The 13,786-nt window shown below is 35.1% G+C and overlaps 1 protein-coding gene across 5 annotated transcripts in view; it reads right to left on the bottom strand.

Annotated features, from left to right (window-relative positions):
* Positions 1–13,786, bottom strand: part of TCERG1 (transcription elongation regulator 1) — a 62,551-nt gene that overhangs the window by 3,174 nt on the left and 45,591 nt on the right. For all 5 annotated transcript variants that reach the window (XR_009407488.1, XM_059417848.1, XM_059417849.1 and 2 more), the window contains 6 exons: positions 13,039–13,157; positions 8,565–8,715; positions 4,125–4,289; positions 3,617–3,799; positions 1,330–1,509; positions 492–575 (listed from right to left, as the gene is read on the bottom strand). Coding sequence is in view for 4 of the 5 variants with exons in the window: in XM_059417848.1 (XP_059273831.1) it covers positions 492–575; positions 1,330–1,509; positions 3,617–3,799; positions 4,125–4,289; positions 8,565–8,715; positions 13,039–13,157 (882 nt within the window). In the remaining variant the exon portion in view is untranslated. The remainder of the gene's footprint in view (positions 1–491; positions 576–1,329; positions 1,510–3,616; positions 3,800–4,124; positions 4,290–8,564; positions 8,716–13,038; positions 13,158–13,786) is intronic.

The following is a 13,786-nucleotide window of genomic DNA, read 5'->3' as shown; positions in this document are numbered from 1 at the left end:
GAACCCAGCTGACTTCGTTTCCCACACGGGAGGCAGAGTGCAACAGAACAGAGCTTGGTTTCTAAAACTTCATTCGTCTGATGTTCCTCTACTCCAGTGTCTGGAGCACAGAGGAACAAGAAGTGGTGTTACAGCATTCTGCTAGGAGGGCTCATACGCTCTGACCGCCTGGTAGCAGCGTGAATACATCTACCTAGCGGGACCAGACTATATAATGAATAAAAACTAGAGCTTCATTAAAGCTCTAACATCCCCGAAGACAGGCTTGACCCCAAGGATTGAATTTTCTAGTTTCTACTGTGCTTTCCTGTTTATGTATTGCGCAAGACAAAAAATATGAATTTAAATTTCAGATTTATTTCTCATACTCTTAAAAGTAATTCAACTAAAACCATCAATTTCATTTTGGTCAAGATACTAGTGGTACCAATTAAGCACCCAGTTAATATTTATAAACTGACAGTAGTAAATCTCAGAAAAAACTCTCTTACCCTGTCACTGGAGGAGAACTTAATGCACCGAGGATCTTCTTTAATGATTTTTTTTACTTCTTTCCATGTGGATGTTAAGGTAATCTTTGAAAGGCAAGTGAATAAAAAAACATGAATACAATTCACTTTTATTGAGAGGGCTGAATGGGCAGCACATGTAGTACATGATATCACACTGACCTGGCATCTCTTGTAATGCCCAAATGTAACAGGACTAGTTAAACAAGGGAAGCAGCTTTAATGCAATTTCTTTTTGGCTTGCCACAAGAGTTATTTTCATGGCCATTATTTCAATGTGGCCTTAATAAGACTATCAGCTGCAAACCCTGTGTCTCCATAGGTAATACCATTAACTTCTAAAGAAACCATCACCAAAAAGATATCAGATAATCAGGAGAAAACCTGAACGAGAGGGTACAAACTGCCAGTACTATAAAGGAGTCGGGGGGCAAAACAAGAGTAACATAAACTGGAAAAGAAAGCCTTGAAATTCTGGATAGCTTCTTTAGTTTGGCCGTGGTGCCAAACTGAAAATGGGGTGAAAGATGGAATCTATTAAACTCACCAGGAGGGATCAATGATCACACAGCTAGGACCTTATGAACTACAAGAGCAAGTACGAATACAGAAACTACAGAAGGAAGTAAATTTCTATATAGTAAGTATGCCATGAACATTTTACTTAAAAAAGGAGAAATAAAGTCAGAGAAGACACAAAACTCATGAATTCCAGTAATGGCTCTAAAGACCATGATGCCAATAATCACATCAATGTTTTACTTTTGTAATTATTCATAAAGGCCCATCTAGATTAAAACAAGGAAAACAAGGTACTTACTGCAGAAGTTTCATCCAGAAGTTGCCTAAAGTGCTCCCTCTTCTTTTTGGTAAGTGCTTCAATGTGTTCATTAAAAAGCTTCTCTTTCTCCTCTCTTTCCAACAAGGATCCAGATTCCCAACGGTGATCTTTCCGCAGAGTCCTCCGAGTATCAGACCATGACACATCTGAAGACCGTACCTAAAAACGAACCAAAAAATTTTTATCACCAGAGACCTATCTTCTCATATTTCAACAATAAAAGGCTTATTTATTTAGTTTAGGAATGATACATTTAGTAATAAAAGCTTCTGATGATTCCACCTTAGTTAAGCAGTCACTGAAAATCTCCTTTTGTAAAGCCAGAAAGCCCTCCGCTGAGAGCTCACCTAAGTTGTCAAGTATGGATTTAGAACTGGAGAAGGATGAAGAGAAGAATTTCTGTTTAACATCTTACCAACTTTTAGTACATGAAATGGAAACAAATAAAACAGGAAGTATCTTACTATATACTAGAGAGGTCACAGGGGGAAAAAGCCACTCAAAAATCTTGAGCTCAAATGTGTTCCTAACAACTACATACGGGAAGTGACACTTCTGAGCATAAGCAAGAATTAACATGGCTAACAAGAGAAGACATGGCGGATCTGGTTGGCTCAACAACCAGCAGAAAGGTACGCTTCACAGTTGCAAATGGCATCACAAGTTATTGCTAGTCACATTGCTACCAATGCTAAGAAATATTGGAGGCTGGAAAGACAGGTAAGAAAGAAGAAAAATACAAAAACTTTTATTTAACAAACATTTATCAAGCATTGATAACCATGTGCTGAACACAGAGCTTGATACTACTGGGAAAACAAGTAAGACACCATCCCTTCCTTCAAAGGACTCACTTTTTTTTTTTTTTAATATTTTATTTATTTATTTGACAGACAGAGATCATGAGCAGGCAGAGAGGCAGGCAGAGAGATAGAGGAGGAAGCAGGCTCCCCGCTAAGCAGAGAGCCCGATGCAGGCGGGGCTTGATCCCAGGACCCTGGGATCATGACCTGAGCCAAAGGCAGAGGCTTTAACCCCCACTGAGCCACCCCGGCACCCCAAGGACTCACTTTAAGGGAAAAGAGGCGTATAACCAAATAATCCCAACAGCATGTAGCAAGGGCTGCAGAGTTGTATGCTGAACACAAGGTGGCAAAGGGGAACAGGAAAAACAAATCTGCCTTAGATGGGTCAAGATCAACCTCACCAGAGAGATTTGAGTGTGATCTTGAACAATGAATGTGTAACTGCAGCAGGAAGCATTCTAGGTCGAGGGGCTGGCATGAGCAATGACAGGATTCATTAATATGTGAGTATGGTTTCATTAGAGTTAAGTTCAGACACGCTGGAGCTTAGGGGGCAAGAGAGGAAACCAAAGAGGGTAACATAACAGAAGGTTGGGGAGTTAAGAAATGAATAGCCTAATATATTATGCTAAGAAGATGGAGTTTTAAATGTAGATGACCACTAGAAGCACAGAGAAGCTTCTCTCTCTGTAAGCCACAGGGAGAGTGACAAAATCATTTGGTTTTTACGAAGATTTCTATAACTGCAATAAGGAGGATGAATTTGGGGAAAGTAAAAGCAAGGAAACCAATCAAGGAATGACTGTAACTGTCCAGAGAACAGGAAGAGGAAAGTGAAAACAGATCATCAGAAGAAAGGGAAGAAATCAGAAGACATGACAGTAGTAACGAAAAGAAGAGAAGAGGAGGAGAAGACAAACAGAGACAGTGACGGGGAGAAGGAACAAAACAAGTAAAACAGCAGAGCGGCCTTGGGCATTCACTGTACAGAGAACACCCTACACACCTCAACAACCCTGGGTGATGCAGAAGGGTTTTTCAAGAAAATTCCAGGGTATCTCCTGGGGTTAGTACACCTCCAGTTCTTTCTAGATCTCACACCGTCTACATGTACAATAATTCATCATCACAGTGACCCTGAATCATCAAAGAAAAAGGTTTAATTATGTTCAGCATATTTTGTTTATTACTGTGGCATACAGTATGTGATAATTTAACATGATTTCCATCAAGAATAAAGAACTTACCTTTGAGACTAAAAGATCATAAATTTTTATATACACAAAATATCTAATCTCTGAAAATGTTAAATAACTAGGGTTTTCCTATTCTAAGGGTGCTAATACCAATTCTCTCAGAATCAATTTAAATATGAAAATTTTCACTAACAACGTAATATAATAGATCTCTAATATCCAGTACTATAAAGGGGTGGGGGACAAAACAAGAGTAATACATACCATGTCAGACAAAAGAGCCTTGAAATTCTGGATAGCTTCTTCTCGTTTGTGTTGCTCTCTCTCTCGGTCTATTTCTTTTGTTTGCTCTGATCGAGCCTTTTGGACCTCTCTTTCTCTTTCTCGAAGGCTTGCCTCAATGCGGGCTTGCCTTTCAAGCTCCTTTTCTTTTTCCGAGTCTAAATTCTGTAAAAGTAAAATTACAGTATCAAAATATGTTTCCACAAAGTAACTAGCTGCCAAATAAAAAATCTCAAACCTGGTTTTTACCAAGGATACTCCTAAACACTATACCTTGTTTCCACACCAACTACTAAAGATGCTTATATTAAGAATACTAACCCTCTCTCGCTGTCTCTCGTCAAATAAATAAATAATATCTTGTGGGGTAAAAAAAAAAAAGCATACCAAAAAGAAAAACTCCAAATCCCAAACAGGAGTGAATACCTTTTTAATACAATTAAGAATTTTATTATTCCATGCTTACAGTACAAGTAAACGCAACAGTTACCTTGGCTATTTTTTCAATATACTGTTTGAAAAGGTCTTCTCTCATTGATGAACTGTCCACTGCTTTGTAACGTGGGTCACTTTCTACTTTGTCTTTCACTTTGCTCCATCGAGACTGACTGTCCAGATGATGATTAGATAACAGTTCAAAGAAATCCGATTTAATCTGTATTTCAAAACATGTAGTAGGATAGGGGGGAAATGTGCCATGAGAAATTCCTCATATGCAAACATTTTAACCAGAAAAAACTATTCACTTACCTTAAAGATGGGAATATTAGTAACTTTTTAAATACATGTATTTAGAGTGGAGTAATTTTTAGTAAAGAAGATTATCAGAATCACTCTTTTAGGAAAAATATAAAAAATCAACACACACATTAAGCTCTCATTTAAAATCTACCAAATTCAATATAAATAATTTTCTCCAGTGAAATTACTAAAATACAGAAAAATAAAATCTTAGGTTGTTTCTAACTTTTGCATTTCAGAACTGCCATTTTTTGAAAATAAGAATTCACATTTATTTTTAGGTAAGATTCAGGCTTATGAACTGATACTAAATTATACTTTAATATCAAGACAGTAAGAATGACTTATTTTAAAAAGTAGACGAATAACATTTTTTGTTACAAAAGGTGAATTTCGAAAGACAGTCACATTCATTTGAAAATTGAAAGTATATTGTCAAATGTCTAAAGAGATAAAAAAAAAAAACAGGGCAAATTTTTGTAATTTAGTTTAAAAAAGCAATGTTCACACCCTTATATATACAGAATTTCTATGGTCATAATCGATCATTACATAAACTTTATTTAGATCTTTTGTATTTTTTAGCCATTAAATATATATGCCTTTACCATTAAAGAACTCAAAATAAAAGTTTTAATGAATTAACATTCTTAACCAATCAAGGACCAAGTTAGTAACATAATACCAAGGGTATGAAATGGTATTAATCCTTTAGTGTCAACATGTAAAATACTTAGAATCCCTTTCCCAAACTGTAATTCTCATTTTTTTTTTTTAAACAGGGAAGAAAGGGATAAAGGAGGCATTTATTTTTATGCACCTTTGAGGTCCTGTTTAAAAATTTAGTCTCATTTAAATTATCTTGTACTCCTACCAGGGGAGACAGATGAGGTAGCAGTAATTTAATAGAGGATTCTGACCATGTCAAGAACCTCTCCTCCCCATAGGGATTAAAACATCCTGACTTCCCACCTGATCAAGGGACTGAGAAATTAGGAATGGAATCATTCTTTCTGCCTATTCCAACCCTCACTTCCCCTATGAGCGGATTAAAAGGGAAAATGATGTCTTTTCTGTAAAACAGCTGTAAGTTTACAAGCAAGTTTCCCTATTAGAGATTTAAAAAAAAAAAAAAAAGAGCTAACTAGCTCTGGATTTCTTTACTACTGAACTTAACTCTTGCCTTTGTTTGGAATAGTAAGAAATACTCATAAACCCAGTATTTCCAGACAGTGAAAAAGAAACTACTTGATACAGTGATTTAACAATTCTGTTCATCTTGTGTACTCTGTATCTGACATGATGAACACCCAATTCCTAGATGCATATAAACCACAAAGCAAAATTGACAAAATTTATGTGAAATAAAGCATGCAAGCTGTATCTAACAGGAATCTTTCCAAGCCATAGGAATTTAAATTGACTTAGGACAAATTTTCACATATTAGACATGAAATCTATGAAGTAAGGATTATCATATAGGTTTTTAAAAATGTGTGATGTATAAACAAAGTGAACTTTAAATAAAGTTAAACTTCCTTTCATTGTGGATACTACCATGACAGGCTAATTACATGGTTTACCAAAGCTGCTATTTATATGGGAATTACTTAACAACTGCATAAAAGTCAAAAAAATTTATATATAAGTTACTCTAGCAGCAACTCAAAGCCCTATATCCCCTATTTTCTTCTCTCTCCAAATGGAAGTAACTTACCATCTAAGCGGTTCAGTTTAATAGGAAAAAACAGTCTCCCTAGCCTTATGTACTGTAACAAAAATATTTAACTTGTTCAAAATGAAATTTAAGGGAGGGTAGGGAGAAAAATGCCAACTTTATGAGAGGGTTAATTCTATCATATGCAACTTCAAATGTGCTGTTCCAAAAAGTATATTACTTAAACCATAATTTTATAAAAATTGGTTATAATAAAAAAATTGCAATAAAATTTTAAAAAACCTTGAGGGTAGCTATAAAACAGCCCATTAAAATAAACAGAATTTTAGTGACTTTTTTTTAATAAAACTGAAAATTAACAGTAAAAGGTATATGAAAATGATTTTACCCTTTAGCTTAAAAATGTCTAATGAAAGGGGAAAAAAAGCAACTTCACCAAAAGTCAATGTCCTTCAGAGGTTTTTGAATCTGCAAGTAATTACCTTTAAACCTTTACTATTCAGCTATTAATTGCATTACCTCAATGCTACAAACAGCAACTAGAGAATCACAAGCATAAAGCAACTCCAATATCCCAGCACCATGCTACTAGCACTAATCACCACCCAATTATGTGATTTAAAAAAAATTGTGATTAAAAAAAAAGGTACACACAATATACTTCATAAAAATAAATGCACAGTAGAAGTCATGAAGGAACTTCATTAACCAGCTACTTCTCAGAATGTGAATATTAAATAAACTATATTTAAACCCTTACTTTAAAGATTTCTGTTTCATGACCTGGTTAGTAATTTTGCATTCTTTAAACTGGTTGAGGAAGTTTTCACTTTAGTAATTTCTAGCCTTTTTTAAAAAAAAATTAAGTAATGATACAAAACCAAACCTACAAAGAATTAATTTTACAATCAGAAGAAAATAAAGCTGTATATATTACATTTATTTAGATGTAATGTCTATTTAATTTACTACAGTTAACACATTCTGGGTACAACTCTCATCACTTCATAAGGAAAAAGACTAAAAAAATATAAAGTACCGGAACTGCGGGAGGCTAAAGTCACCACACAGAGATACCAATTCTTTCCTCACTAGGGAATCCCACAATACTTTGCGTATCAGTGATTGACAGCTGTCAGACTGAACTGATTGACAGGCCGCACAGCACAAAACTGTAAAGTCTATCCACTTGTTATAAAACAGAATACACAAAATAGTTATCCAAAAAAAGTGTTCAGAAAAAGAACATTAGTTATAAATGCAAAGAGAAAAACATTCAATTTGTATAAATCACATAGTAGCAATCACTTATTTACTTGCTTCTCTTTTTAATAGGTTTTATTACTAGAAGTCAAAAGTAGCAAACAATTCATTAACATGACTAATTCAACACTCAATTTTGCACATTTCCTGAGAAGCATAATCATTTGGGAAAAAAAAAAGTTGACAGTTAAATAATTCTGAAAGGATCTACACTGAAGCCCAATAAGCATGTAATCAGGAAATTGCAGGTATTTCTGACAAAAGTCATGTCACCCAATACTACTGCTATTTACAGTGAAAGAGGCTTTTTCTCAGTAAGAGAGGTATTACTTCTCTAATAAAATTTCTTAACAAAATCTGTGATGTTTTAACTTTCTGGAATAACAGGCCACTTTAAATGTCAAAAATGATTAGGCTTCAGAGGTTCTTTTTCTCCATTCACAAAGCACACAGGGACACTAAGGAGAGTGGCTGCATGTTTTGATGGTTCACACACCACTGGTGCCATCTCCAACCAGTCTGCTTCTCCGGTGGTGGGCTCCTCTCCATTCCTGACACTGCTATTAAATGACATTTGGAATTCATTAATCTTTAATAGCTGACCTTTATTTCTGATAAGCAATAATTTATAGTAAGATATGCTTGCTAAAAGATTAGAAAGTCACTAAAATGCTATCTTGTAGAAGGCAAAAAAGATAAAAAAGCTTTTTGAAATGTAAAGGTTACTACTTATTAAGAACCTTGAAATCTTAAATAAACAGAATAAACAGACCTAACAGTCAGTCCTGGGTTTACTGGGCATCTCAGTATTAATAAAATGTAAAAGCAAAATAAAATATAAAGCAAATCTAGGTAGTTTAGTGAAGTTAGTAAAATATACATCATGGGGCACCTGAGTGGCTCACTTGGTTAAGTGTCTGCCTTGGCTGAGGTCATGATCCCAATACCTGGGATCGAGCCCCACATGGGGCTCCCTGCTCAGTGGGGGGCCTGCTTCTCCCTCTTCCCCTCTCTAGCTATCTCTCTCAAATAAATAAATAAAATCTTTTTAAAAATAAAGATCAGGGAAGTAAAGAGACAATTCACACACACAAAAAATAACTATAAAACTTACCTTTAAAGCTAAAAAGTAAATGTGATTCCTGTAATTTATGCCCATGAACAAGATTAGCAACACAGCCCCACATTAGTCCTCTCCTATTCACACCACTCCCATCAATCATACCACCAGAACTAAAACCATCTTACCTTCTCACCTCTGGTCTTCGAATCTTCTTTCTCTTTCTTTCTTGCAGCTGCCACAAATTCATTAAACAAGGCTTCTCGATCTTTCATCTTTTCAATCGCTTTGAATCTTGAATCTTTAGCATGCTTGGCTGCAAATTCACTAAAAGTAGCTCTGTAACAAAATGGCAAGTGTGCTAACTTTGGTAGAGCTATTTCTGCTTGTAGAAAGGTATAGCAGAAGATACCATTTTTCCACAAGAGTATGTACCAAAGAGTCATTGAGCTCCAATATCTGCCCAAATAGGGAATAATGAGCTACAGACAGGAGTAAAAAAAGGGCTAAAGGGTAAAAATGTGGTTAACACTTATATATTATCAGCAGTGACACTGGGGGTAACACATCAGAGAGCAAAATATGTGCTTCAAGAGACTTCAGAGCTAATCTATTTCCACACTAAGAAGAGGCTCAGTCTTGCTTCTAGCCATGGAGGAGTAACTTTACGGAATTAGCTCTCCTTCCAGAAACAACTATTGAATAGGATAAAATATATGAAGCAACTGATTGCAAAACAGTGGACAACAGGTAGAGTACAAAGACTGAGGAAAGCCCCACTACCCTCTGCCTCAGAACAATTTTCCAAGAAACTACTCCAAACAGAGTACAGTGGTCTCAATAGCCAGAAGCATGAAGATCAGAGTTTGGGTGCTAAAATAGCAGAGGAAAAAGCTATAGGAAGAGGGTACCCCATAAGTATACCAAAAAGCAATTCCCCACCAGTGTACAGCCAAGACTGGACCACAAGAGTAGGGCAAGACCGCGCCCGCCCCCAGTAAAGCACTACATAGTTAAGAGCAAAAAATACCTTAGAAACTGACAGCAGAAAAAAGAACAGCATTAAGACAATAAAGTCCACAAAAGATGCACAAGGGAGGCAAAGCTGGACTGCTGAAAAACACCTCCACTTCCTGAGAGCCACATTAAGAAAGCCTTAAATCAAAACTAAATTAACATATCAGCCTGTAATAAAGTGAACTGCCTATGAAAACAAAACCCCAGAATTTCCAACATTAAATCAGAAAACACTAAACATACAAATGCATAATCCATACCAAAAAAAAATTTTAATCAACAGAAATTAAACCCAAAATGCCCAGATATTATTCTATGCAAAGACAAATCCTTTAAAATTATTATACTATACTGAAAGGATTAAAGAAAATTAGGTTCAAGGAACTAAAAACAGGGTCTTAATGAATGAACAAAAAAAGGGAGTTTCAGCAAAGATAAAGAAAATAGAAAAAAAGAACCTAAAGCTAACTGAAAGGAAAAATTCAATGGATGGGCTTATTAACAAAAGATGAGACAAAGAATAAAGATCCAGTGACTCCAAGTTAGAGCAGTAACAGTTATCTGCTCAAAAGAGAACACAGAAAAAAATTTAGGGGGAGGAGGAGAATAGTCTCAGGGACATGTGAGATAATACCAAACACTTTAAAACAGGTGTAATTAGAATTCCAAAAGAGAAAAGAATGAATCAGAGTGGAAAAAATGCTGATCAAAAATTTTCCAGATTTAATGAAAACATCAATGTACAGAGATACAAAAAGAACACAGAGCTGGGGCGCCTGGGTGGCTCAGCGGGTTGAGCCTCTGCCTTCGGCTCAGGTCATGATCCCAGGGTCCTGGGATCGAGCCCCACATTGGGCTCTCTGCTCCACGTGGAGCCTGCTTCCTCCACTTTCTCTGCCTGCCTCTGCCTACTTGTGAGCTCTGTCAAATAAATAAATAAAATCTTAAAAAAAAAAAAAAAAAAAAAGAACAAAGAGCTGCCAAACAGGCTATATAAAAAGATGAGGCCTATGAGGGCTAATGAGGCTCAGCATAGAAAAAAAAAATTTCCTCATGTTTGCATATACCTCAATATCTGAAGCTTTCACCTTACATAATAATAATTTGCTTATAAAATTCTCCTACATTTAACATGTTTTTAAGAGAGGAAAAATCTTACTTTCTCCTTTTAAGAACTATCTATTTCAACTCACATATAAAACACATCTTCTCAGGTTTTAAAGGTTCTACTACAACTTTCATTAATAATGAAAAAACTGGTTAACTTCAGAATTTACAATTTAAAACATCAAATGAAAACTAGGAGTACCACTCACAGCTAACGTTTGCTATTTTTACTTTATGCTTTGGCAACCAAACCTAGATTCTAAAAATCTTTTACATTCAACTATTGTTACTCAGAATACCTAATTTCATTAATACAACATTTCAACAACAGGATCTATTGCCAACCTGGTCTGAATAATGGACATGTAACTTCAATAAAATTTTAAAGTAAAAATTACATGTCCCAGAAAAGGGATCACATGTAGTCCACCAAATGTTTTCTTCTTTTCATGATTAAGCACCTTGCATTATAATTTTAAGAAAGAAGAGCAATTACTATGATTAAAGAATAAACTTTTTTTAATGTAAAAATCAACTTATGAAAGTGAGAATTACTCTACAGGTATTTCTTTTACTTCTAATAAAGTAGGGAAAATAATAATTATTTTTCACCAGAAAAGATAAGATGAGGTTTTAACAATAGATTCAGATAGATTTTTATATGACTCATCTCTTAACTCCCAAAAGCACTGCTTGGTAACAGACATGTTGCCCTTTTTTCTCAGGGAGAGTTGAGAGTGGATGATACTAGTAGGAGACCAGTAAGAGTAGAGTGACCAGGAGTTGACCCTAGGAGGAATACCTTAAGATTTCCATCAAAATAGAAAAAAGACTGGGAATGGGCACTAAGGTAATTCTCCCCATTCTGTCACTCTTTCCTCAGAATGAACTCTGGGGCTTTTTATCTACAAACTCTACTACATCTTTTTCCATTACAAAGTAAACTTAAGTTAATGGACACTACCTTCTCCATTTCAAGTTTTTCCTCTTCATTTTCTGCCACTCCCTAAAACTGGTCCTTACCTCTATGCTAGTGTTTAGTGTATTAATATAACAATACAGCACAATGTCCCCAGTGCCAATACTTCTAGTTATGTGCCTCATGGCTTTATTTTTTTGAAGTAACCTGCAAAGTAGAGATCACTCTAACAATTCTACCAGCCCCAAAAGAACACCAACAGGATTTTGACTTTGTCAAATCCAGAAAATGGAAATCTCTTCAGAGTCTCAGTTATCGCCAGATTCATAATGGTTTTAATAAATACATTTTGCTGAATCACTTGAATACAAGCTGCAGACATGCAGACATCATGAGACATATCATCTATAAATATTTCAGCACATATCTCCTTCAGAGTAAACCCTTTTTCCTCCACAACAACAATATCCCCCCAAAATTGTAAATTCTCTAATACGTAATAACAAACCATGTTCAAATTTCCTCAACAGCCTCCCAAAATGTCTTTTATAACCCAGTCACCAAGCACTTGACCCAAGAACTCACCCTTCTGATTAACCAAACGGAAAGGCCCAAGACCCCTTGGAGAGTCTGAAACTCAATTACCCCCTAACAAATATTACATTCTTCATAGCCACAAATACTCTATTAGCTTTATTGTCTGAAATGCTATTATATTAATGCCACAGGTTTCTCTTCATACTTCAAATACAAAATCGTAACACCAAATACTTTCTCAAACAAAATCACTCTTATCTCCAATGACAAAAGTACTGTTTAAACAAGATGAATTTTTATAAAAACTACCATTTAACCCAGATGCTCCGTGATTCTATTCCATAGTTTTGGAAATTCTCCATGATATGAGGTGCTCACAGCAGCATAATAACACCACTGCTATAAATAAGAAAGTAATTCTCCCTTGCCTAGACTATTCTGTGTTAACACCAGAATCTAATTGAAATCCCAAATTCACTTGGGTAAGTTACCTAATTTACTCTGTCTTACTCTCCTTCTCTGCAAAATAGGTATGAGATGAGTACATTAATCATGCATTTAAGTGTGTACATGTATCTTTAAGTGCACATAAAATATCCACGAGATGATGCCATTATTGTTGTGACACTAGTCACATAAGTTTAAAATATCTCATCTTCTTCAGCCTTTTATGCATACTCAATACCCATTAAGATCAACTGAAAATGTCAGAAAAAAACATAATCTAGACAGACAGGTCCTTCACCACTTCAAGCAAAATAATGTTCCTGCACTGCAAGTCATTATGTATAAAACTTTAAGATGGAGACAGTTTTGTTTTGTTTTTTTAATCATTTACCAGTTTCTAGAGAAGGAAATTTATTCCCACAGGGAAGCTTTTAAAACAAGGTACCCTTCCTGAAATCCAATACCTTTCAAGGGCACAAGAGATTCCTCTAAAGTAAATATATTAAGAATGAAGACAAGAAATGTGGACACCGCTAACCAAACAATCCAATTATCCAAAAGATACCTATTCTCTTAGCTGGTCTTAGGAGAAAGCACATAAATATTTTGAAATATTACAGTAATGAACCATATACCTGGGATTAAATTTTGCTTCTTCCATCATTTTTTTGAAATCTTCCTTGGCTTGCATTATTTTGTTTTTCTTTTCCCTGCGTTCTTCTTCTGCCCTCGTCTTTACATACTGATCAAATACCTATCACAAAAATAAACCAATTTGACAAGTTAGTCTTTCATATAAATAATTTAATTGCCAAGCTACGGAATCTATAAGAAAATACTAAGTCAATACCTTTGTCCAAAATATAATAGAAAAATAAAATACAGGTATCTCAATTATAAGCAAATTATCCACAGCAAATCCCAGAAGCCATCTGTTTCAATTTCCAGACCAAAAGCCCCTATAACTTTCATTTTCCCTGATTACAAATTAAATACATTTTCACTAAAAAAATTTCAGGCAATATAAAATGTATAAAAGAAATTACAGTCCTTCCAAATCTCTCTAGTTAAAAACATCAAGCTTTTGGAACAGAGAATTTAAATTTATTTCTGTGGCTCTCTTTAAGGCATAACTATTTTCAACAAAATGTAATGCTTTACATCTATCCTAGAATATTTTCCCACTTAATAATGTACAGACAACTTAATAGACTGAACATGCACACCTATTTCCTCTTCTCTTCAAGTGCCAATAAGATGCCAATAAAGGTTTGTTGTTGTTGTTGTTGTTTTTAAATCACGAACCAACAAGAACATGCCAAAGGGAAAAAAGAGAAAAAGCAACTCACAATGGTGAAAAGTGGGTAAGTACTCAAGGACTTG

This window comes from Mustela nigripes, chromosome 12, assembly GCF_022355385.1.
Source record: "Mustela nigripes isolate SB6536 chromosome 12, MUSNIG.SB6536, whole genome shotgun sequence".
In the NCBI taxonomy this organism is placed as follows: Eukaryota; Metazoa; Chordata; class Mammalia; order Carnivora; family Mustelidae; genus Mustela; species Mustela nigripes.
The sequence above is the reverse complement of the archived record's forward strand: the minus strand, read 5'-3'. Positions and strand labels throughout refer to the sequence as shown.